The sequence below is a fragment of the Pristiophorus japonicus genome, chromosome 9, assembly GCF_044704955.1.
Source record: "Pristiophorus japonicus isolate sPriJap1 chromosome 9, sPriJap1.hap1, whole genome shotgun sequence".
NCBI classification, from domain to species: Eukaryota; Metazoa; Chordata; class Chondrichthyes; family Pristiophoridae; genus Pristiophorus; species Pristiophorus japonicus.
Window position 1 is genome coordinate 27,904,206 of NC_091985.1, and position 23,017 is coordinate 27,927,222.

The 23,017-nt window shown below is 40.7% G+C and overlaps 1 protein-coding gene across 3 annotated transcripts in view; it reads right to left on the reverse strand.

Moving 5' to 3' along the window:
- ahctf1 (AT hook containing transcription factor 1) overlaps window positions 1-20,999 on the reverse strand; it is a 118,728-nt gene extending 97,729 nt beyond the window's left edge. For all 3 annotated transcript variants that reach the window (XR_011594987.1, XM_070889214.1, XM_070889213.1), the window contains exons 1-2: window positions 20,719-20,999; window positions 2,192-2,320 (exon numbers count right to left, since the gene is read on the reverse strand). Coding sequence is in view for 2 of the 3 variants with exons in the window: in XM_070889214.1 (XP_070745315.1) it covers window positions 2,192-2,312 (121 nt within the window). In the remaining variant the exon portion in view is untranslated. The remainder of the gene's footprint in view (window positions 1-2,191; window positions 2,321-20,718) is intronic.
- Window positions 21,000-23,017: the final 2,018 nt, after the last annotated feature.

A 23,017-nucleotide genomic window follows, 5' to 3' on the forward strand; every position in this document is an offset into this window, starting at 1 on the left:
TTACAACAAACATACATTCCTTTAAGGCACAAAAACCCCACAAGAAAGTTATCCATCCATGGCTAACAAGAGAAGTTAAACATAGTATTAGATCAAAGGAAGAGGCTTATAATGCTGCCAAAAAAAAAATCAGCAAGCCTGAAGATTAGGAGGATTTTAGAATTCAGCAAAGGAGGACCAAGAAATTTATAGAGAAAGGGAAAATAGAATGAGAGAGTAAACTAGTGAGAGACATAAAAACAGACTGCAAGCACTTCTATAGGTATGTAAAAAGGAAAGGATTGGCGAAAGTAAATGTGGGTTCCCTACAGGCTGAGACAGGAGAAATTATAATGGAGAATAAGGAGATGGCAGAGAAATAAAACAAATATTTTGTGACTGTCTTCACGGAAGACACGAAAAACCTCCTGGAAATAGTGGAGCATCAGGGGTCTAGTGAGAATGAGGAACTGAAAGAAAATAGTACTGGAGAAAGTAATGGGATTGAAAACCAATAAATTCCCTGGACCTGAAGGCCTACATCCTCGGGTTTTGAAAGAGGTGGCTACAAAGATAGTGGATGCATTGGCTGTCATCTTCCAAAATGTCATAGATTCTACAACGGTTCCCACAGATTGGAAAGTAACTAATGATTCTGGAGCCTGGTTAGTTATAAGCAACCCTGCACCAATAAATCTGGAAACAGGACACAAGACAGATAAACGGTCTTTATAGCTGATCCAAAAACTACATGCTAGCAACACTTGATTTTAAATATGGGTTCTAGAATGGAGATTAATACAAAAGTTCTCGCCACAACAAAAATAAAGTTTAATGAATTCCAAAATGTAGTGAAATAATGTAACAATGGTAAGAATGGCCACTTCTGGAAGGAATGCACCATGTTTGGAGGGAAATGTCTGAATAAAAGTCCTGAAATTAAAAGATGATTTCTGCAGGAGCTTTTAGTAACATTAAATACTGCATCAGAAATACTTTACTAATCAAGGAAAGAAGTGCAATTTCTATGATTCTAGAAGATGCATATTAAATGTTCATAGTTGCTTCAATTTTAAATGTTTTGGTTTGCATTATAAAACTCAGGCCCTCAGCCAACGGGGCAGCTTTCCTACTCCATGCTGTAAGGACTGGTTCTGAAAGGAATTATAATTTGTAAATATTTTCTGAGTAAAAAGTATTTATTTTATACCCTTAACAACAAAAGGAAATATAGAAAGCTGCTGCAAGGCAAAATACTGTTTAAAAGCAAAGTAATCTAATTTGTGTGCTTTAGTTTATATAATCCTTTTGCTCATTTGACCTAGTAGCTGGCAGTGCTGACTGGCCCCAATGAATAGCAGTATTTATTTTAACCCAACTTGACTCCTATACCTAATTATGGGAGAAGAGGGTGCTTGCCAAAGGAGATCTGGCACTGAATGAAATAAAAAACAAGTTCACAGTGTGAATTAGAACAGAGCATAGAACTCCAGCACCTTAAGTGTCAAACACTCTAGATTTTGCATATTATCTTCACATGAAGATATTATCTAACCACAGAGAAATCCTGAAAAAAATTTCAGTAAAACATAAAAATGGATCTTTTCTTTGCATACTTAATACTCAAAGATTCCTTCCCTTGGGTTTTTGCCTGACCTGAAATTCTGAAATGAACTGGAGCCCAAAATCTCTTTGCAAGGGACAGATCCTGGAAGATCTTTCCAGCAAATAAAAACATTTCTACATGCTTATATCTGCAACAAGTTGCTGGATAGCAAGTGTTGATAAATTATGCAAAAAAAATGTTTTGTTTCATTCCTGGAAAGCTGTAGAAAAACATACATATCTTGAAACCAGATGCCACCATTGAACCGTATCAAGGACAAATTGACCAGAATCAATCAATAACTGGAAACAAAAATGTCCAATGCCACAAGATAGATATGAATGAGGAGAAACACCATAATGTACAAGCAGTGTCGCATTTTCCAGAAATACACAACAAACACTTTGTAGTTAAAGCACACTGATGTTCAGTGATTTCCACTAATTTGGGGGGGGGGGGGGGGGGGGGAGGGGTCTGAAAGATAAGAGGAAAAGATTAATACACAAAATTATTCATTTGAGTGTTCTTAAATGTTATATTAAGTTACAGGCTAGGAAAGAGAGCAACAAAAATCTTATGTTTTGATCGAACATGGTTATGCCTTACCTGCGGCAATTTTCCCATACAGCCCTTCATCTTGTGTGGACTCGTCGTCACCAAGAGCTTCTATGGTCACTTCTGGAAACTGTAGCAGACTACTGGTGACTTGTGCTGTTAGCTCACACATACTTCACTCTGAAATAGAATAAGCCAAAATATATGGGGTGCTACAGAACAATTACACAGCCATTTAGGTATTTAGAATTTTAAACACTAGCAGATCTCCCATGGTGTTGTTCATGGCAAGTTGGAGGCTACACTTTTATAATTATGTTCGGGATAACACCAGGACCACTGATTTAGTGACTGAATAAGTCAAATTCTTTTATTAAAAGCATATTTTGGGATTGAATTCCATGACTGTCCATTTTTCTGTGAAAACCATAAATGAATGGCTTTTATTTTATATACTGCTTTACCTACTTTAAAAACATTTTTTGGTATCCTTTTCCATTTTAAAGTTGAAAATATGCAGTAAGTTGGTATGCAAGATGTACCAGTTGGAGTTAGATATCTGGTATTTAGCAGCAGAGTAGGGGAGTAGGGGCAGTCCTCTGCTCTGGTAGTGCTGGGGTGACCCTAGGCTTTTAGTTGCACTGGGATGGTGGGGTTTGGCAGCATGTGGGGATTAAGCAGTCCAGCATCACTGTGGAGTGGGAACTTTGGGGTCTGGTAAGACCACAGGTGTGTTGGGATGTGTGTTTCCCTCACTGGTGGATTCCTAGTGTTGATCAACACGGGTCTCACTGGGTGGGGGAAGAAAGGGAAGCCCAGGAAAACAGAAATAAAAACCCAGAAAATTCTGGAAATGCTGGTTCGGTAGTATCTGTGGAGAGAGAACCAAAGTTAATGTTTCAGGTCGATGACATTTAGTCGGAACCAGTACTGGTTTGGAACTTTCTAGGAGAAAGCATTATCAAACATTAAATTTGTTTTTTATGATTAGTTCCTGGATGTCGCTCGCTCTCTCTTCCCCCCCCACCCCCCGCCGCCCGCCCCACCCCTCCCCAAAATGTGTCAAGAAATAGAATGGTTACATTTTGACAATACAGACCCAACACTTATAGCAGACACATTGAGGTCAACTAGATTTGCCCACTGTACATGGTGAACGGTGTAGCCAAGAAATTTTCAACGGAGTACGTTTTCTAAAAAGTTGTTGCCAGAATAACACGGTGGAATCCCTTGCTAGTTGCTTTATTTTAATGTACACAGCACATCTGTGTTTTGGTGCACAAGAGCCCAAGCTAAGTGGCGTGGCCCCAGACTGATTGACCGATGCCCTCAGGTTCCAGACAGCCAAGATTCTGGAAACGACGGGCAACACGGCACAGGACAAGACGATACGCATCATCCCCGTCACCTTCAGCTTGCTATCTGCAACAACGAGGAGCTCAACAAAGTGTGTGTGTGTGTGTGTGTGTGTGCGTGCGTGTTGCAACATTTATGAAAGGACTTAATGACAGACACATCACTAAAGTAATTGCATTTTAACGAGGAGCAAACAGCTGATTGAACTGTCCGAAATAGCCAGCGCGTTAAATACATTTTAAGCAGTGTCTTTGTAATTGACTCTTGCAGTGATGCCAAAAGGTTAGCGCCATTTGTCCGACATAGGCGGCTATCCGTGATAAGTGCGGACAGTGCAAGTGGCAGGAACTTCATTTAAAAAAAATGATAATTAGGCATAGACCAGTTGGGCCGAATGGCCTGCTTTTGTGCTGAACATTATATACAATTAGAGCCTTTCAATATATATCTAAATATTGAAAATTCAGTTCAAAAATCTCTCATGGACCATTTTAGGTCATATGAATCACTTTTTAATATAACAGTGCAAGTGATGAAATTTGAGCACTCTGAAGTAATGTTTCTTTGTTTGTGGAAATGTGTGCTTAGTAAATAGTATAGGCTGGTTTTAAAGGAAGGATGTGAAGGCTTTGAAGAGGGTACAGAAGAGATTTACTCAGATGGTTCCAGGAATGAGGGATTACAGTTACGTGGCTAGACTGGAGAAGCTGGGGTTGTTCTCCTTGGAGCAGCTGGGGTTGTTCTCCTTGGAGCAGAGAAGGCCGAGAGAAATGTTGCTAGACGTGTTTAAAATCGTGAAGGGTTTAGAAAGAGTAAATAAAGAAAATCGGTTCCAATGGATGAAGGGTTGATAACCAGAGGGCATAGGTTTAAGGTGATTGCGGCTAGAAAAGAACTTTGAATGGGAAGGGGAGGTTCCAGTTGTTGTGGTCCACGAAAGCAGCAAGAGAAATGTCAAGACCCCAGAGCAGAGCAGAGTTTGGGGTAAAAATAAGAGAGTGGGTCAGGAAGGGACAGAGAGTAACAAAGGTAAAAGGACATTAGTGACTAAGGTGAAATCAGGGAAAAATAGAAAAATGTCAAAGCTAAAGGCACTATATCTGAATGCGCAAAGCATTCGCAACAAAATACATGAATAGAGCAGGTACAAATTAATAGGTATGACAATAGACAAGCAAGTAGGCTAGTATTTAAAGAATACTTAATTTACAACAAATACACATTCCTTTAAGAATCAAAAGTCCCACGGGAAAAGTGCTCCATCCGTGGCTAACAAGAGAAGTTAAAGGTGTTGCTACAGTTGTACAGGGCCTTGGTGAGGCCACACCTGGAGTATTGTGTACAGTTTTGGTCTCCTAACTTGAGGAAGGACATTCTTGCTATTGAGGGAGTGCAGCGAAGATTCACCAGACTGATTCCCAGGATGGTGGGACTGATCTATCAAGAAAGACTGGATCAACTAGGCTTGTATTCACTGGAGTTCAGAAGAATGAGAGGGGACCTCATAGAAACGTTTAAAATTCTGACGGGTTTAGACAGGTTAGATGCAGGAAGAATGTTCCCAATGTTGGGGAAGTCCAGAACCAGGGGTCACAGTCTAAGGATAAGGGGTAAGCCATTTAGGACCAAGATGAGGAGAGACTTCTTCACCCAGAGAGTCGTGAACCTGTGGAATTCTCTGCCACAGAAAGTGGTTGGGGCCAATTCGCTAAATATATTCAAAAGGGAGTTAGATGAAGTCCTTACTACTCGGGGGTCAAGGGGTATGGCGAGAAATCAGGAAGGGGGTACTGAAGTTTCATGTTCAGCCATGAACTTATTGAATGGCGGTGCAGGCTAGAAGGGCTGAATGGCCTGCTCCTGCACCTATTTTCTATGTTTCTATTGTACTAAATCAAAGGGACAGGCTAATAATATTGCGAAAAATAGTAAGCCTGAGGATTGGGAGGATTTTAGAATTCAGCAAAGACCAAGAAATTGCTAAGGAAAGAGCAAAAAGAATAAGAGTGTAAATTAGCAAGAGACATAAAAACAGATTGTAAATGTTTCTATAGGTATGTAACTTGGAAGCGATTAGTCAAAGTAAACGTGGGCCCATTAGAGGTAGAGACAGGAGAAATTATAATCAGCAACACGGAAATGGCAGAGACATGAAACAAATACTTTGTATCTGTCTTCACGGTAGAAGACATAAAAAAACTTTCTGGAAATAATGGAGAATCAAGGATCTAGAGAGAATGAGGAACTTAAATAAATCAGTACAAGTAAAGACATAGTACTGTAGAAATTAATGGGACTAAGTGATGACAAATCCCCTGTACCGGACGACCTGCACTCTTGGGTTTTAAACGAGGTAGCTGCAGAGATAGTGGATGTACTGGTATTAATCTTCCAGAATTCCCTAGATTCGAGAACAGTTTCCAAGGATTGGAAGGTAGCAAACATAACCCCGCTATTTAAGAAAGGAGGAAGAGAAAAAAAAACCGGAGAACTATAGGCCAGTTAGCCTGACATCAGTAGTAGGCAAAATGCTAGATTTTATTATGTGGGACGTGGTAACAGGGCAGTTAGAAAACCATAATATGATTAGGCAGAGTCAACATGGTTCCATGAAAGGGAAACCGTGTTTGACAAATCAAAAGAGTTTTTTTGAAGATGTAACGAGTAGAATGGTTAAGGGGGAACCAGTGGATGCAGCGTATTTGGATTTTCAAAAAATATTCGATAAGGTGCCACACAAGGTTATTACACAAAATTAGGATGTATGGGATTGGGGGTAATATATTATCATGGATTGAGGATTGGTTAATGGACAGAAAACAGATAGTTGGAATATAGGGAACCTTTTTGGGTTGGCAGGCAGTAACTAGTGGGATACCGCAAGGATCAGTGCTTGGGCCTCAGCTATTTACAATCTATATAGAAACATAGAAACTAGGTGCAGGAGTAGGCCATTCGAGCTTGCACCACCATTCAATAAGATCATGGCTGATCATTCACCTCAGTACCCCTTTCCTGCTTTCTCTCCATGCCCCTTGATCCCTTTAGCCATAAGGACCATATCGAACTCCCTCTTGAATATATCCAATGAACTGGCATCAACAACTCTCTGCGGTAGGAAATTCCACAGGTTAACAACTCTCAGTGAAGAAGTTTCTCCTCATCTCAGTCCTAAATGGCTTACCCCTTATTCTTAGACTGTGTCCCCTGGTCCTGGACTTCCCCAACATCGGGAACATTCTTCCTGCATCTAACCTGTCCAGTCCCGTCAGAATTTTATATGTTTCTATGAGATCTCCTCTCATCCTTCTAAACTCCAGTGACTACAGCCCAGTCGATCCAGTCTCTCCTCATATGTCAGTCCTGCCATCCCGGGAATCAGTCTGGTGAATCTTCGCTGCACTCCCTCAATAGCAAGAATATCTTTCCTCAGATTAGGAGACCAAAACTGAACACAATATTCCAGGTGGGGCCTCACTAAGGCCCTGTACAACTGCAGTAAGACCTCCCTGCTCCTATACTCAAATCCCCTAGCTATGAAGGCCAACATACCATTTGCCTTCTTCACTGTCCGCTGTACCTGCATGCCAACTTTCAATGACTGCTGAATCATGACACCCAGGTCTCGTTGCACCTCCCCTTTTCCTAATCTGCCACCATTCAGATAATATTCTGCCTTTGTGTTTTTGCTACCAAAGTGGATAACCTCACATTTATCCACATTATACTGCATCTGCCACGCATTTTCCCACTCACCTAACCTGTCCAAGTTACCCTGCAGCCTTTTAGTGTCCTCCTCACAGCTCACACCGCCACCCAGCTTAGTGTCATCTGCAAACTTGGAGATATTACACTCAATTCCCTCATCCAAATCATTAATGTATATTGTAAATAGCTGGGGTCCCAGCACTGAGCCCTGTGGCACTCTATTAGTCACTGCCTGCCATTCTGAAAAGGACCCGTTTATCCCGACTCTCTGCTTCCTGTCTGCCAACTAGTTCTCTATCCACGTCAGTACATTACCCCCAATACCATGTGCTTTAATTTTGCACACCAATCTCTTGTGTGGGACCTTGTCAAAAGCCTTTTGAAAGTCCAAATACACCACATTCACTAGTTCTCCCTTGTCCACTCTACCAGTTACATCCTCAAAAGATTCTAGAAGGTTTGTCAAGCAGGATTTCTCTTTCATAAATCCATGCTGACTTGGACTGATCCTGTCACTGCTTTCCAAATGTGTTGCTATTTTATCTTTAATAATTGATTCCAACATTTTCCCCACTACTGATGTCAGGCTAACCCCGTCTATAATTACCCGCTTTGTCTTTCCCTCCTTTCTTTCTTAAAAAGTGGTGTTACATTAGCTACCCTCCAGTCTACAGGAACCGATCCAGAGTCGATAGACTGCTGGAAAATGATCACCAATGCATCCACTATTTCTAGGGCTACTTCCTTAAGTACTCTGGGATGCAGATGCCGAGGATTTATCAACCTTCAATCCCATCAATTTCCCTAACACAATTTCCCACCTAATAAGGATTTCCTTCAGATCCTCCTTCCCACTGGACCCTCGGTGTCCTAGTATTTCCGGAAGGTTATTTTGTGTCTTCCTTTGTGAAGACAGAACCAAAGTATTTGTTCAACTAGTCCGCCATTTCTTTGTTCCCCATTATAAATTCACCTGAATCTGACTGCAAGGGACCTACGTTTGTTTTTACTAATCATCTTCTCTTCACATATCTATAGAAGCTTTTGCAGTCAGTTTTTATGTTGCCAGCAAGCTTCCTCTCATACTCTATTATCCCCCTCCTAATTAAACCCTTTGTTCTCCTCTGCTGTATTACAAAATTCTCCCAGTCCTCAGGTTTTACTGGCCAATTTATATGCCTCTTCCTTGGCTTTAACACAATCCTTAATTTCCCTTGTTAGCCACAGTTGAGCCACCTTACCCCTTTTATTTTTACTCCAGACAGGGATGTACAATTGCTGAAGTTCATCCATGTGATCTTTAAATGTTTGCCATTGCCTATCCACCGTCAACCCTTTAAGTATCACTCACCAGTCTATTCTAGCCAATTCACGTTTCATACCATCGAAGTTACCTTTCCTTAACTTCAGTACCCTAGTCTCTGAATTAACAGCGTCACTCTCCATTTTAATAAAGAATTCTACCATATTATAGTCACTCTTCCCCAAGGGGCCTCGCACAACAAGATTGTTAATTCGTCCTTTCTCGTTACACATCACCCAGTCCAGGATGGCCAGCCCTCTAGTCGGTTCCTTGACTAGGAAACCATCCCTAATACACTCCAGGAAATCCTCCTCCACCGCATTGCTACCAGTTTGGTTAGCCCAATCAATATGTAGATTAAAGTCGCCCATGATAACTGCTGTATCTTGATTGCATGCATCCCTAATTTCTTGTTTGATGCTGTCTCCAACCTCACGACTACTGTTTGGTGGTCTGTACACAACTCCCACTAGCATTTTCTGCCCTTTGGTATTCCATAGCTCCACCCATACCGATTCCACATCATCCAAGATAATGTCCTTCCTTACTATTGCATTAATTTCCTCTTTAACACCACCTCCTTTTCCATTCTGTCTGTCCTTCCTAAATGTTGAATACCACTGTATGTTGAGTTCCCAGCCTTGGTCACCCTGGAGCCATGTCTCCGTGATGCCAATTACATCATATCCGTTAACTGCCATCTGTGCAATTAATTCGTCCACCTTATTCCGAATAAGTTGCGCATTGAGGCACAGAGCCTTCAGGCTTGTCTTATTAACACCCTTTGCCCCTTTAGAATTTTGCTGTAATGTGGCCCTTTTTGATTTTTGCCTTGGGTTTCTCTGCCCTCCACTTTTATTTTTCTTCCTTCTATCTTTTGCATTTGCTTCCATTCTACTTCCCTCTGTCTCTCTGCATAGATTCCCACCCCCCTGCCATATTCGTTTAACCCCTCCCCAACAGCACTAGCAAACACTCCCCCTCGGACATTGGTTCCGGTCCTGCCCAGGTGCAGACTGTCCGGTTTGTACTGGTCCCACCTCTCACAGAACTGGTTCCAATGTCCCAGGAATTTGAATCCCTCCCTTCTGCACAACTCCTCAAGCAAGATGAATTTAAGGAGCTAGGAGCCAAATTAAAAAGTAGGACCACAAAAGCTGACATACCATGTGCTTTCCTAATTGCTTGCAGTACCTGCATGTTAACTTTCTGTAATTCATGCAAAAGGATACCCAGGTCCCTCTGAATGCAAACATTTCCCAGTCTACCGCCATTCAAAAAATAAATGGTATGTCAAAGCAAATGGTATGTCAGCTTTTGAGGTCCTACATTTTAAATTTAGCTCCTAGCTCCTTAAATTCATCTTGTAGGACCTCATCCCGTTTTTTACCTATATCGTTGGTACCTATATGCACCACGACAACTGGCTGTTCACCCTCCCTTTTCAGAATGTCCTGCACCCACTCCGAGACATCCTTGACCCTTGCACCAGGGAGGCAACATACCATCCTGGAGTCTCCTGCAGCCGCAGAAACGTCTATTCCCCTTACAATAGAATCCCCTATCACTATAGCTCTCCCACTCTTTTTCCTGCCCTCCTGTGCAGCAGAGCCACGCACGGTGCCATGAACTTGGCTGCTGCTGCTCTCCCCCGATGTGTCATCCCCCTCAACAGTACCCAAAGCGGTGTATCTGTTTTGCAGGGGGATGACCACAGGGGACCCCTGAACTACCTTCCTTCCACTGCTCTTCCTGTTGGTCACCCATCCCCTATCTGACTGTGTACCCTTTACTTGCGGTGTGGCCAACTCACTAAATGTGCTATTCACGTCATTCTCAGCATCGTGGATGCTCCAGAGTAAATTCACCCACAGCTCCAGTGCCGCAATGCGGTCTGTCAGGTGCTGCAGGTGGATGCACTTCCCACACATGTCATTGTCAGGGACATTGGAAGCGTCCCTGACTTCCCACATATTACAGGAGGAGCATAACACTAGATGAAGGGACTGAGTGTAATGTATCCAAGTTTGCTGATGATATAAAGTTAGGTGGGAAAGTAAGCTGTGAGAAGAATGCAAAGAGATTGCAGAGAGATATATAAGCAGGTTGACTGAGTGGGCAAGAACATGTGAAATGGAATGCAAAGTGGGAAAGTGTGAAGTTATCCACTTTGGTAGGAAAAAAATAGAAAAGCAGATTATTTTTTGAATGGCGGTAGACTGGGAAATGTTTGCATTCAGAGGGACCTGGGTATCCTTTTGCATGAATTACAGAAAGTTAACATGCAGGTACTGCAAGAAATTAGGAAAGCAAATGGTATGTCAGCTTTTGTTACTGAGTTTAGAGAGTACAAGAGTAAAGAAGTCGTACTACTATTATACAAGGCATTGGTGAGACCACACCTGTACTGTGTACAGTTCTGGTCTCCTTACCTAAGGAAAGACATACTTCAAGGAAAGTGCAACAAAGGCTCACTCGACTAGTAGCTGGGATGAGGGGATTGCCCTATGAAGAGAGATAGACTAGACTAGGCCTATATTCCCTAGAGTTTAGAAGAATGAGAGGTGATCTAATTGAAACATACAAAATTGACAAGGTTAATGCTAAGATGTTGTTTCCCCTGCCTGGGGAATCTTGAACACGGGGTCACAGTCACAGAATAAGATGTCGGCCATTTAGGGCTGAAGAGGAGGAGAAGTTTCTTCACTCAAAAGGGTTGTGAATCTTTGGAATTCTCTGCCCCAGAGAGCTGTGGATGCCCAGTCGTTGAGTATATTCAAGACAGAGGTCGATAAATATTTGGAACGAAGGGAATTAAGGGATATGGGGATAGTGCGGGAATGTGGAGTTGAGGTAGACGATCAGCCATGATCTTGTTGAATGGTGGAGAAGGCTTGAACGTCCAAAAGGCTTACTCCAGCTCCTATTTCTTGTGTTCTTATGATTGGCAAAAGAACCAGAGGCTACACGAGGAACATTTTTTTTTAAACACGAGTGGTTAGGATTTGGAATGCACTGCCTTATAAGGTGGTGGATACAGATTCAATACTAGCCTTCAAAAGGGAATTGGATAAATATTTGACAGAGAAAAAAATTTCAGGGATATGGGGAAAGAGTAGAGACGCAAGACTAACTGGATGCAATTTCAAAACAGCCAGTGGAGATTCGATGGACTGAATGGCCTCCTTCTGTGCTGTACTATTCTATGATTCTATAAACTCATTTGTTTTTTTTAATAGAGTAATTAAAGACATACACACACCATTGAGAAGACTATCTCTCACCTTAATAGACTTTCTGAAGTACTTGTATTTAGAAACTAATAAGTCAACAGGTGTGTAATCGGTACATTCTGAAGTTCTTTCAAACAGTCGGCTAATTTTTTTTAAATTAGCTGAATAAAACTTTAGAAAATGTTTCCTAGATTTTCAAATAATTTTATAACAAACCAAATCAATTTGGTTAGCGACTGAGAAATACATTCTAATCATTTGGCTAGTTTAAATGCTACTGATGCATCCTGTGAAATTGTGCACACTGCACATCTTCAGACTGTGAGGATATGCCTTCAGCTAAGAACTTTACCACTCTGGGCAAAAATATTAAGTCCAAACAAGGCTTTCGGGAGACACTAATACCTTCAACGAATAGCTTAAAGACAAAAAAATTCAGTTGGTAAATTTAAGAGTTAATATAATATATATAATGCTCTGATTTAAAAAAAACTAACACCTTATTTTGGACAAATAAATGTCAGTTACTGAGGGAAAATGTAAAGAGTTTAAAAAAAAAGTGTTTTGATTGGTTCACCAACAAATAGCAAAATGTTTGCATTTTAAATGGGGCTTTGTCACTATTAATGTTTATATACAGATTTTCAATATTAGTACAGGTAATGACTCAAAATTGTGACACAGGAATTGCATGTTATACATATGAGAGACATACACACACACACACACACACATACACACACACACACACACACACACAGAGACAGACAGAAATAATCTTATAGATTAATTGTTCTCCAACACTTTCAAGGGAATAAGCTTTCGAGGAACATTTTGTTCCTAACTAGTTCAAACAGCATCTTGGGATGTTTACTATGTTAAAGGTGCTGTATAAATACAATTTGTTGTACAAGTTATTGAGCTCAGTTTCAGCTGCCCACTAACACTGAATAAATCCTTGAACACTTTCACCTAATGTATTTACTTTCATTTTCTTGTATTACATACATTTTTAATTTCTGTAATATGTACCTATTAATTTTTGAAATATTTCATTCTTATATGGCCATATATGCCTGGTCTTACAGCACACGTAAAAGGTACTGCTTATGGAAATTGCTGTGTTCCATGAACATGTTCGGTATAGGAAGAAAGCCAATAAAAATGACTAAATCCAATAGAAATTCAGGAGAACCTTCTTTGCCCAGAGAGTGGTTAGTATATGGAACTCGCTACCACATGGAGTAGTTGAGGCGAATAGCATAGGAGCATTTAAGGAGAAGCTAGATAAGGACAAGGGAGAAAGGAATAGAAGGATATGTTGATAAGATCAGATGCAGTAAGGTGGGAGGCGGCTCGTGTGGAGCATAAACCGACAGAGATCTCAATAGAATTGAATGGCGTGTTTCTGAGCTATAACTTCTATGTAATCTTTTATATGCCAAAAAGCAACTGTTTATATATCAGAGTGAACACAGAATTGTATTGCACCTTACAAATCAAGTGAAGTTGATCTTTCTAGAAGCAGAGCTAGGGACGGAAATAGTGAGGTAGAAATTGAGGTCGGAGGCGTCCCGCGGATGGATGCCTCCAACCGGCAATAAAATCTACGAATTTACCTGGTTGTCCGGGAGGTTCGTAGATTTTCGCTCCTGGGCCTGCATTGAGGCCCACATATCCTAGGGGTGCATGCGGTTCACAAGCACCCCAGGGATCACCTTGGCTTACCCAACCAATAAACGAAGGGAATCTCCATTCGTACTTATGGGGTTCACGTTTGTATGGAAACCCCATAAGCATGAATGAAAATCACTTAAAGAATACATGAACACATGAAATAAAAGAAACATACATATTTAAAAATTAAAATACCATTTACTTAAATATGTTCATCAAAAATGTATTCAGCCCCAATATGTATAAAGATATAAACAGATTAACAAATGTATGCACCTAAACTGGCTTGAATAATAGACTGCCGAGAACAGTAAGGGATGTACAACTTTTGCTATTTATCAAATTATTTTATGAAGTCCTTTAGATACTTTGGCTTTTTGTATCAAAGATACATAAAAATATTGGCTACTGTCCCCTTCTACTCACATCATTTGTTTTAGAGTATATTTTTTTCTTTAAGAGTTAGCAAGATCCACTCTGGTTTCGCACCATGTTGATAGTATGTACATTCTGCTCAGACTTAGATACATCGTAAAACTATTTCCACACTGCTTCAAGCAATATACTTTAACCCAAACCTCACACAATAATGCAAATCTCCACTGATGGCAATAAGGATTGCAACATAAAGATACAAAATAATTACAGAATTAAAAAGATTAAAGCATTTTTATTTGAATTACTTAACATTTTCCATCATAGGCTTGTAGTTCCCCAACAAATCAGGTACTGGGACTTTTCAGAACTAACTATGTCAGCTGAAGAGACTCAACAAGATACCAGTTCATAACTCCCAATATACAATTGTACCTACAACTCCTAGAATTCTTACTGACGGGAAGACTGGCCATTTACACAGCATTCTTCCTCAGCTTCTGTGCATCAATGAAAATTACTATAGGTAACACCCTGGGTGAACTACTTTATGAAGCAGTAAAAGTAACTGGAACCTGTTTGTATAAAACATCAAAACAGGCTGAGAATATATGCTTTGAGAAGTTTGATTAGAGAAGTAAGATTCCATATTCAAGAAAGTTTATTTAGAAACACTTGTACGTGACAAATGAAACTTTGCACTTTGAAATTGTTAGTTTATTTTTTATTTATATTTAGTAATATATTCCAAGTAGTTATAACAGCTGCATTTCTTTTATTTGTGCTTCAGAAAGGTCTCAAAAGCAATAAAAATCAACATGGGACAGAGCAGGAAAGTGAAAATGAGGTGGATCAGCCATGATCTCATCATAAGCAAGACAACGATTGAGGGGGGTGGGGGCTGTGAGGATGGAGTGTAGAGAGAGAAAAAGAAATGAAATTTTAAAAAACCAAAATGAGCAAAGCTTGCTTTAGTTGACCATACTGGATATTTTATTTAGCTGCAATGGATGATGCAATACCAAAAATTCAGAGGAGGAGTAGGCCATATGGCCCCTAGCGCCTGCTCCGCCATTCAGTAGGATCATGGCTGATCTTCAACCTCAACTCCACTTTCCCACCCAATCCCCATATGCCTCGATTCCCCTAGAGTTCAAAAATCTGTAACTCAGCCTTGAATATACTCAACAATTCAACAGCCACAGACCTTTGGGGTAGAGAATTCCAAAGATTCACAACGCTCTGAGCGATAAAATTCCTCCTCATCTCAATCTTAAATATTTATAATTACCCACACAATTCTCCTCTAGTGTTGGCTATGTAACAAGTGATTATTGCTGGTTATTAGTCAGTTTCTGCAATGAGCATTCTCAATTCACATCGGCCAGCACAGAAACAATTTTGTGGATCAAAAAAGGGATTGTCATGCTCCCAAGTGATTCAAGTCTTAGATGGCAAATTGGAATACTTGCTTAAAATAAAACACCATACTAAATGAACCTATTTTCTCTTTCACAAAAAAAATTCAGCCTTATGTGGGACAAAAATTACATACGTTCAGTTCAGCATCAGCAGTCTCCATCTACTTCATCCCATCGCAGTAAGCCGCCCAGGTTGAGGTATTACCAGATAGAAAGGGCAAACATACCAAAATAAATCTCCCTTCCTCACAAAAGGTGAACATGATTCATGTAGTGCAACTCCACTAACTGTTGCTGGAAGCTTTATAAATAGTATGTTTAAAAAGTTAAAAGGTACGCTAGACACAGCACAACTACCCCAATGGCTCACTTGTTTAAAGGACTGAATAACTGAACCATAGAGGAGGCATTGTCAAGAGTAATCCTTAGTCCGTGTTGTGTTAGCTGGTCGTAGGTGGGGTGGCATTAACAGCAGTACAATTAGCTTCAGCATCCACTGATTAGGGAAAAGGGGTGAAAAGCAGGCATCCTGCTGCTTCTAGATATCCAGTGGCTCTTGCTAGAAGTTGTTGGATGTTGGGTGAGATCAACATCAAGCATGGCTGTGATGCCCCCCCCCACCCCACTCCAACCCTCACTGGCATGGCTCAAGTGAAAAGACAACGGAGAAGTGCTGGAGAATGACTGCCACCCATGGAACTGCTCCCCAGCAAACAATCAACCTATTTGGCAGGGAATGGGAGAAAATTGGCATTGAAAAAATAGTGGCAGAAAATCACTGCCACAACCTATATCCAATTAACCGAGTGTGTATAACCATCAGGGACGCAGTTTAAGGGATGAAACAAATTGTGCTGGTTTAACTACAGGAAGGATTCAAATTCTACCCAGCCCCACAGGTTGTGCATGTCCCTTTCCCATGCCACTCCAAGAATAAACAAAACACCAATCCTTATGCACTGTTTTCCTTCTTGGATTAGTGGAATTTGAATGTAATTGCAAGTAGGAGATATATGGATAATAGAGCATAAACATGTCCATAAATTTAACACAAGTCTATAATGATCTACAAATATGAATTGTGTTTGATAGAGCAAAGCATTATACATGAAACAATATTTGGGACTCTGAAAGCATACATTTTAATATTACACATGGACTGAATTATTGATGATTTACTTTTAAGGTCAGCATTTCTGGCACTTGATATCATGCTGCCCAGCTAGTTAGCGAGTATACATACCCAGCATTTTCAACGGTGTTCCACCACACCAATCACAAATATACTGACATACTCCACATTACAATGCAATGAAAGCTCTCATTATGCATATACCCCAATTTTGCAATTATATGGTGGTTATTCGCACCATTCCTGCATGTTCTGACTTTTTGCTCGGGTAATCCAAATCTAAACCTGCCGTGCTTTGCTCTCCCATAGCACTGTATCTTTCTCTGCTTCAAATGTGTATCCACATTTCTCTTAAAAAATGCAATGGTGTCTACTTCAACTATGATGTGGCAAAGTATTTTGTGCTTCAATAACCCCACATAGACATTTTTCCTCCCCTCTCCTCGCTGACAATATTAAATGAATGACTCCCTTGCCATTAACTCCCCTATCTATCTCATCAGAACCTTTCATCATTTTATTTTGCCTGCTGTTTTAACGTATCTCGCTGGCCTTTCTATAAATTTCCCCAAGCACCATCCATGCAATCCATGGTAAGGAGTGTATCATTTACCTTACTATTTATTGATATTGCACATAATACAGCATCATCTTTAACATAAATGAGGCAACACCTAGGTGTCTAGAGGTGGATAGCTTATAATAGTTTTCCCTGCCTGCTAGAAAAAAAGTGCCAATGATAGCTTGTCCTCTTGATCATTTTATTTTGATCACAGGCAAGTTGAGCTCCCAACCTGCTTATACAGGCCACCAGCCTACCGTGATGATGTGTTTAAATTATGAAATAACTTTGAAAGATTAAAACATAATTAACGCCTAGTCAGTAGACATGTTAAATATAAGCAAACCAGTAGAATTTAGTTTACATAAAAATTAACTAAGTGACTCAGGCTTACATAAACTTTTGCCAAGTGTCAACTGATGAGTTGTTCAAAAGATTACTCTCGGGAATGCAGTAAGGAGCTGCATCAGAGTATTTGGACAAGGCTCTACGCTTGAAATTTCCCAAGGTGAACTCCTGATTTCAATCATGCTACTGTGGGCAGTAGCCAAGTAGTGACCGGGTTTGGCGGGGGGAGGGGGGGGGCCGGGGAGCGTCAGGAAACAAAGTGTATTTATTTCTATTAAGTAATTCTATTTTAAGAGGATTCCTTCAATTTCCGTACAGTTGTTGGGAAAAGTACCAATTAGCATTCCCTTGTTTTTATTGCTGAAGACCAAGAAAAGGATGAGAAATAGTGTTGAATCCCAATTCAGTCAGCACCATAAATCAGACAGGTTACAGATGGAGGCTCAGAGCAATGCACTAGAAAGACTGCTTAGGGCCAAAAATGAGAGAATGCGGCTCACAAATTGCCGCTGGTCCATTACCTGGTCCAATCAGTGCCACAGAACTGATTTAATTTAAATTTTTTAGTTTCTCACATTTGCCCTTTGATCTTTTATTCAAAATAAGTAGGCATGACGTGTATCAGTTAGAAATTATGAATTCTCAATTCTTTAAAAGATAAATCTTGACAGGTCAATAAGTTAAATCTAGCAAATAGAAACAAACTTTGGAGAATAGTGAACTTAATTCGGCAGAGTTTAATACAAACTTTACCAAAATTAGTTTTGATGTTACTAAGAGGAGCAATCCTGTCCAATGTCTAAATCAATAGTAGAATCTATAATAGTACAATTCTACTGCTAACAACGGGAAGATGCATTAGACAGAGGAGATATAAAAGCCTCATTAATGCATTTGGCCTTGGAGAAGCATGAAGGATGCTAATTCTGTACGACCAAATAAGTAATTTTTCCTAAAATTCAGAAACTTGTTTTGAGTTACTTACAGCAAAGGCAACTATTGTACAGAAGCTGACACAAAGTAACCAGCTTACTGAAGAGTTATAGCCCCATAAGATACAACCTGTGTGTTTCACAGTAGCAGTCCATGGCCTGATAATAGCATTACCATGATTGTTGATACACAAAGATCAGATACACAAAAAACATTTTAAAGATAAAATTATCCTGGGCTTGTGTGATTTTCCATTTCTGACGTGAGCACCTGTATGAGGAAATGTTCGCAATGCAAGTGATGTCACAAGCTGCAATGAGTTGATTTTGAGAAACCACTGTAATTGTACATTGAGAGGCAGAATAGGTTGCTTCAGAGAATCACATATGCTATCATTCCACCTGCTTTCAAGCCACAAACTTAATGCTTTCTGAACTCTTCCCTACTGCTATTCAATCTGTGTTGACTGATCGTGGTTCCAAAATGACCCACGATGAGATCAGGAAGACAAATTTGGGGATTTTCCCAAGAGGTTAACTTGATCTTAATCAAATGTGCAGGCCAGCAGAGTTCAAAATCTGGCTTTTCTCTTTATAAATACTAAAATGACCTGTTGTGCATGCCCTGCATATTCTGCTTCCATTTCAGGTTTCCAGCATATACAATTTTTCCTTTTGATTTTATTTGCTCACACCCTGTTCTCTCCCCCTTACATAATATTAAAATTCAATGCTCAAAAACGTCCAAAAACAACAATGCTGTTAATATAGAAACACAAGATGTGCTCTTGCTTTCACATTAACATGCTGAAATATATATACCAAATAAACACTGATGTCAAACAGCCTCAGCATCAAATATACCTGGTCAGATTACAAAACTGACTGCATTCAATGGGATCCAAGTCAAAATATAGTTGTTTCTTCCAAAATATAGAGTTTCCTACTCAATATAAATCTACCACAACTATGACCAGCATTTGTACAGCACCTACAATGCAGCAAAAATATGAGCACATAATTGTGCAGAACTGGGAGAATGCTGTATATTTAGCAGATAATCCAAACTTTCATACAAGATGTTAAACTAAGGCCTATTTACCTGCTCAGATGAATGTAAACAATCCCACTGCACCACTAACAGCAGATAATTCATTTATTTGCTGTTTGTGGGATCTTGCTATCCACAAAATGGCTATCTACATTTGCCTACATCATAACTACAGTTTATGTAATCGATACGATAGGGACCGCCTAAGAAGACGACAACGTCATAACTGCACTTAAGTTATCAGTAATCTATTGGTTGAGAGCGCAAAAGGCATGAAATAAATGAAAAAACACAGAAAATTCTGGAAATCTCAGGTCAGGCAGCATCTGAGGAAAGAAAGCAGAGTTAACGTTTCGGGTCGATGGCCCTTCGTCAGACAGATGCTGTCTGACCTGCTGAGATTTCCAGCATTTTCTGTTTTTATTCCAGATTCCAGCATCTGCAGTATTTTGCTTTTGTATTAAATAAATGGAAGTTCATTATTTTCAAAACAAAAACCATACTGTCTTACTAGACAACTTCAATTCAATATACTTTTACAAATATCAATCTCGACCAACATATTTTCCCATAGAAGATGCATAAATGTCAAAAAAAATTACAAAACCGCATTTTCTTTTTGGAGTTTTGTTGAAAACGAAAATATACTTATCTACACAGAACAAATGCAAGTTGCAACCCATTCTTGCATTAGAGGATCCATAATCACTGCTATTACTTTCCTACATGTTATAGATTCATGTTAAACTGCAGTACACCAATGTGGTGCAACTCACACTAGTCCCCGAGACCAACTTAATGTACGGATTCGTTCCACACAGGTGTTTCGCCCCATGTGCACCCAAACACCCTAGATACCTATGTTCAACTGGTGCGCTCGACTTAAAGTGGGTCTGGTTTCTCTTTATTCAAACGTATTTAATCCACCAAAACTACAAATCCCAGCATTACGTTTGCAAAATAAGGCGGAGGAGGAGGAGGAGGAGGAGGTTGGGTAGGTTCAATTCCCTGTGGACTTTACCACCGTGAAGATTTATGAATCCTAATAAATGTAGCAAGAACACTTGGGATTCCCTCACACGTTAACTGCAGGAAGTCGAGGGATGGGGAGAGAAAGGCAATGCTTCCATCTCGTTTACACCTAGTGAATCAAAGGGGAAAAATATCAAGGATTGTTTGGAAATTCTGCAAACAGTTTCTTTTCCCATTCCCTCCTCCTCCTAAAGATCTGAAAACCACACTGATATAGAGCGGGCATTAAAGTGCTGGGCATTCTCGGAGCAGCAGCAGAGTCGCGCGCGCCGGGGCCTACACGGCAGTGAGTCACTGACACACACACACACACACACACGCCACCCGGCCCAGGCTCTCTCTCGCCTACTTCGCGGGTTCAAAGTAATGTCCTCTCCTTCCCCCCCCGCGGAATGGGGTTGCAATAGACCGGGTGCCGGGATGGGCTGACGAGTTATACAAACCGTACCTGCCCGGCGATCGATCGGATGCACCGCCTGCCTGCCGCTTGGGGTGAAGCCGGCGCTCCTGTCATGAATCCAGGGCCACTTGGCCCCCGCCCCCCTCGGCTCGCTCCTATTCAGTGATGGTGGCGGTTGCCCGTGTCGATTTCTTTTTCCACCGCTGCCGCCCCCACCAAGCCGCTGCTATTCCTTCCTATCTTCTTAGCTCAGTCTCCCGCTCCTTTTAGTTTAACGCCGGCGCCATTTGCCAGCCGGGAGCTGCGCACTGCTCTCCGCTCCAACTCACGTCGGGCCCCCCTACCCCCAGCTCTCGCGAGAGCCGCACGCCCAGGGCGGGAATCCCCGCCGCATTCAAATCCCTGCCGTTTGCAGCTTCCCGACAAACCGGCGAATGCCGCCCTTCCTGTCAGCGGAAACAGGAGCAGCAGCGTGTAAGTTCTCGGTTGGGGAAATGCTTCTTTAGTCCTGTCTACTTTTATTGGTTCGTACACAGAATATTAGGTTTTGAAAAAAATATTAATTCTCTCTATTTTATATATCATTTATTTGGATACATTCTTTCCCATGAGGAGGAAAGGTAGGGTAACTAAAGCCAGAGTTCCTTGGGTGACGAAAGAGATAAAAAGCAAGATGAAGCAGACAAAGAGTGCATGTGACCGATGTCAGGTTGAGAATACAAGTGAGAATTGGGCTGAATATAGAAAGTTCAGAAGGGATGTGTAAAAGCAAATAAGAGGGGCAAAGAGAGAGTATGCGAATAGATTGGCAGCTAACATAAAAGGGAATTCAAAAGTCTTCAATAGGCATATAAATAATAAACAGGTAGTAAGAGGAAGGGTGAGGCTGATTAGGGACCAAAAGGAGTCCTACACATGGAGGCTGAGTGCTTAGTACTAAATGAGTATTTTGCATCTGGCTTCACTACGGGAGAAGATGCTGCCAAAGTCATAATGAAAGAGGAGATCATGGAGATACTGGATGAGATAAAAATTGATCAACAGAACATAAGAAATGGGAGCAGGAGTAGCCTATTTGGCCTTCGAGTCTGCTCTGCCATTCAATAAGATCATGGTGGATCTTCTACCTCAACTCGATATCCCTTAGTATCCAAAAATCTAACTATCTCTGTCTTGAATATACTCAACAACTGAGCCTCCACAGCCCCATGGGGTAAAGAATTCCAATTATTCACCACTCCTGAGTGAAGAAATTTCTCCTCATCTCAAGTTCTAATGGCTGACCCTTTATTCTGAGACTGTGACCCCCCTGGTTCTAGACTCCCCAGCCAGGGGAAACATCCTTCCTGCATCTACCCTGTCAAGCCCTGTAAGAATTTTGTATATTTCAATGAGATCACCTCTCATTCTCTAAACTTGAGAGAATATAGGCCTGGTCTACTCAATTTCTCCTCCATAGGATAATCCCCTCCCCCCCAATCTCAGGACCCTTCGTTGCACTCCCTCTATGGCAAGTATATTCTTCCTTGGGTAAGGAGACCAAAACTACACAATACACCAGGTGTAATTTCACCAAGTTCCTATATAATTGCAGTAAGATGTATTTACTCATACTCCAGTCCTCTTGTAATAAAAGCCAACATACCATTTGCTTTCTTAATTGCTTGCTGTACTTGTAAGTTAACTTTGTGACTCGTGTACAAGGACACTCGGGTCTCACTGAACACCAACATTTCCCAATATCTCTCCCGATTTAAAAAAAACTGTTTTTCTATTTTTCCCACCAAAGTGGATAACTTCACATTTCTCCATATTGTATTCAATTTGCCATGTTCTTGCCCACTTTGTTAACCTGTCTATACCCTCTTTGAAGCCTCTTTGCATCACTGTCACAATTTACATTCCTACCTAGCTTTGTGTTATCAGCAAACTTGAATATATTACATTTAATCCCCTCATCCAAATCATTGATATATATTGTAAATAGCTGAGGCCCAAGTACTAACCCAACGAGTTCTAGCATGCCAACCCAGATTGGCTGGTGGATTGGTGAGTATTTTTCTTTGCTTTTTAAAAAAAACCTTGGGCATTGATGTAAGTTAGGAACTGCAATTAAATAAATAAGTGATCTGTATTATCTAAGGAGAACTAATGAATTAAATCAGCTGTTTGCCGAGTAGCAGCTGGGTGTGTTTTGCTAAAGTTTAGAGTTTAGTTCTACTTGATAGTTGCGAGTGTAACCAGAGGGATGGCAGGGCAGCTCAATTCCGTGGATTGCACATCCTGTGGCATGTGGGAAATCCTGGATGCTTCACGCAGCCGGAACAACCACGTTTCCAGGAGGTGG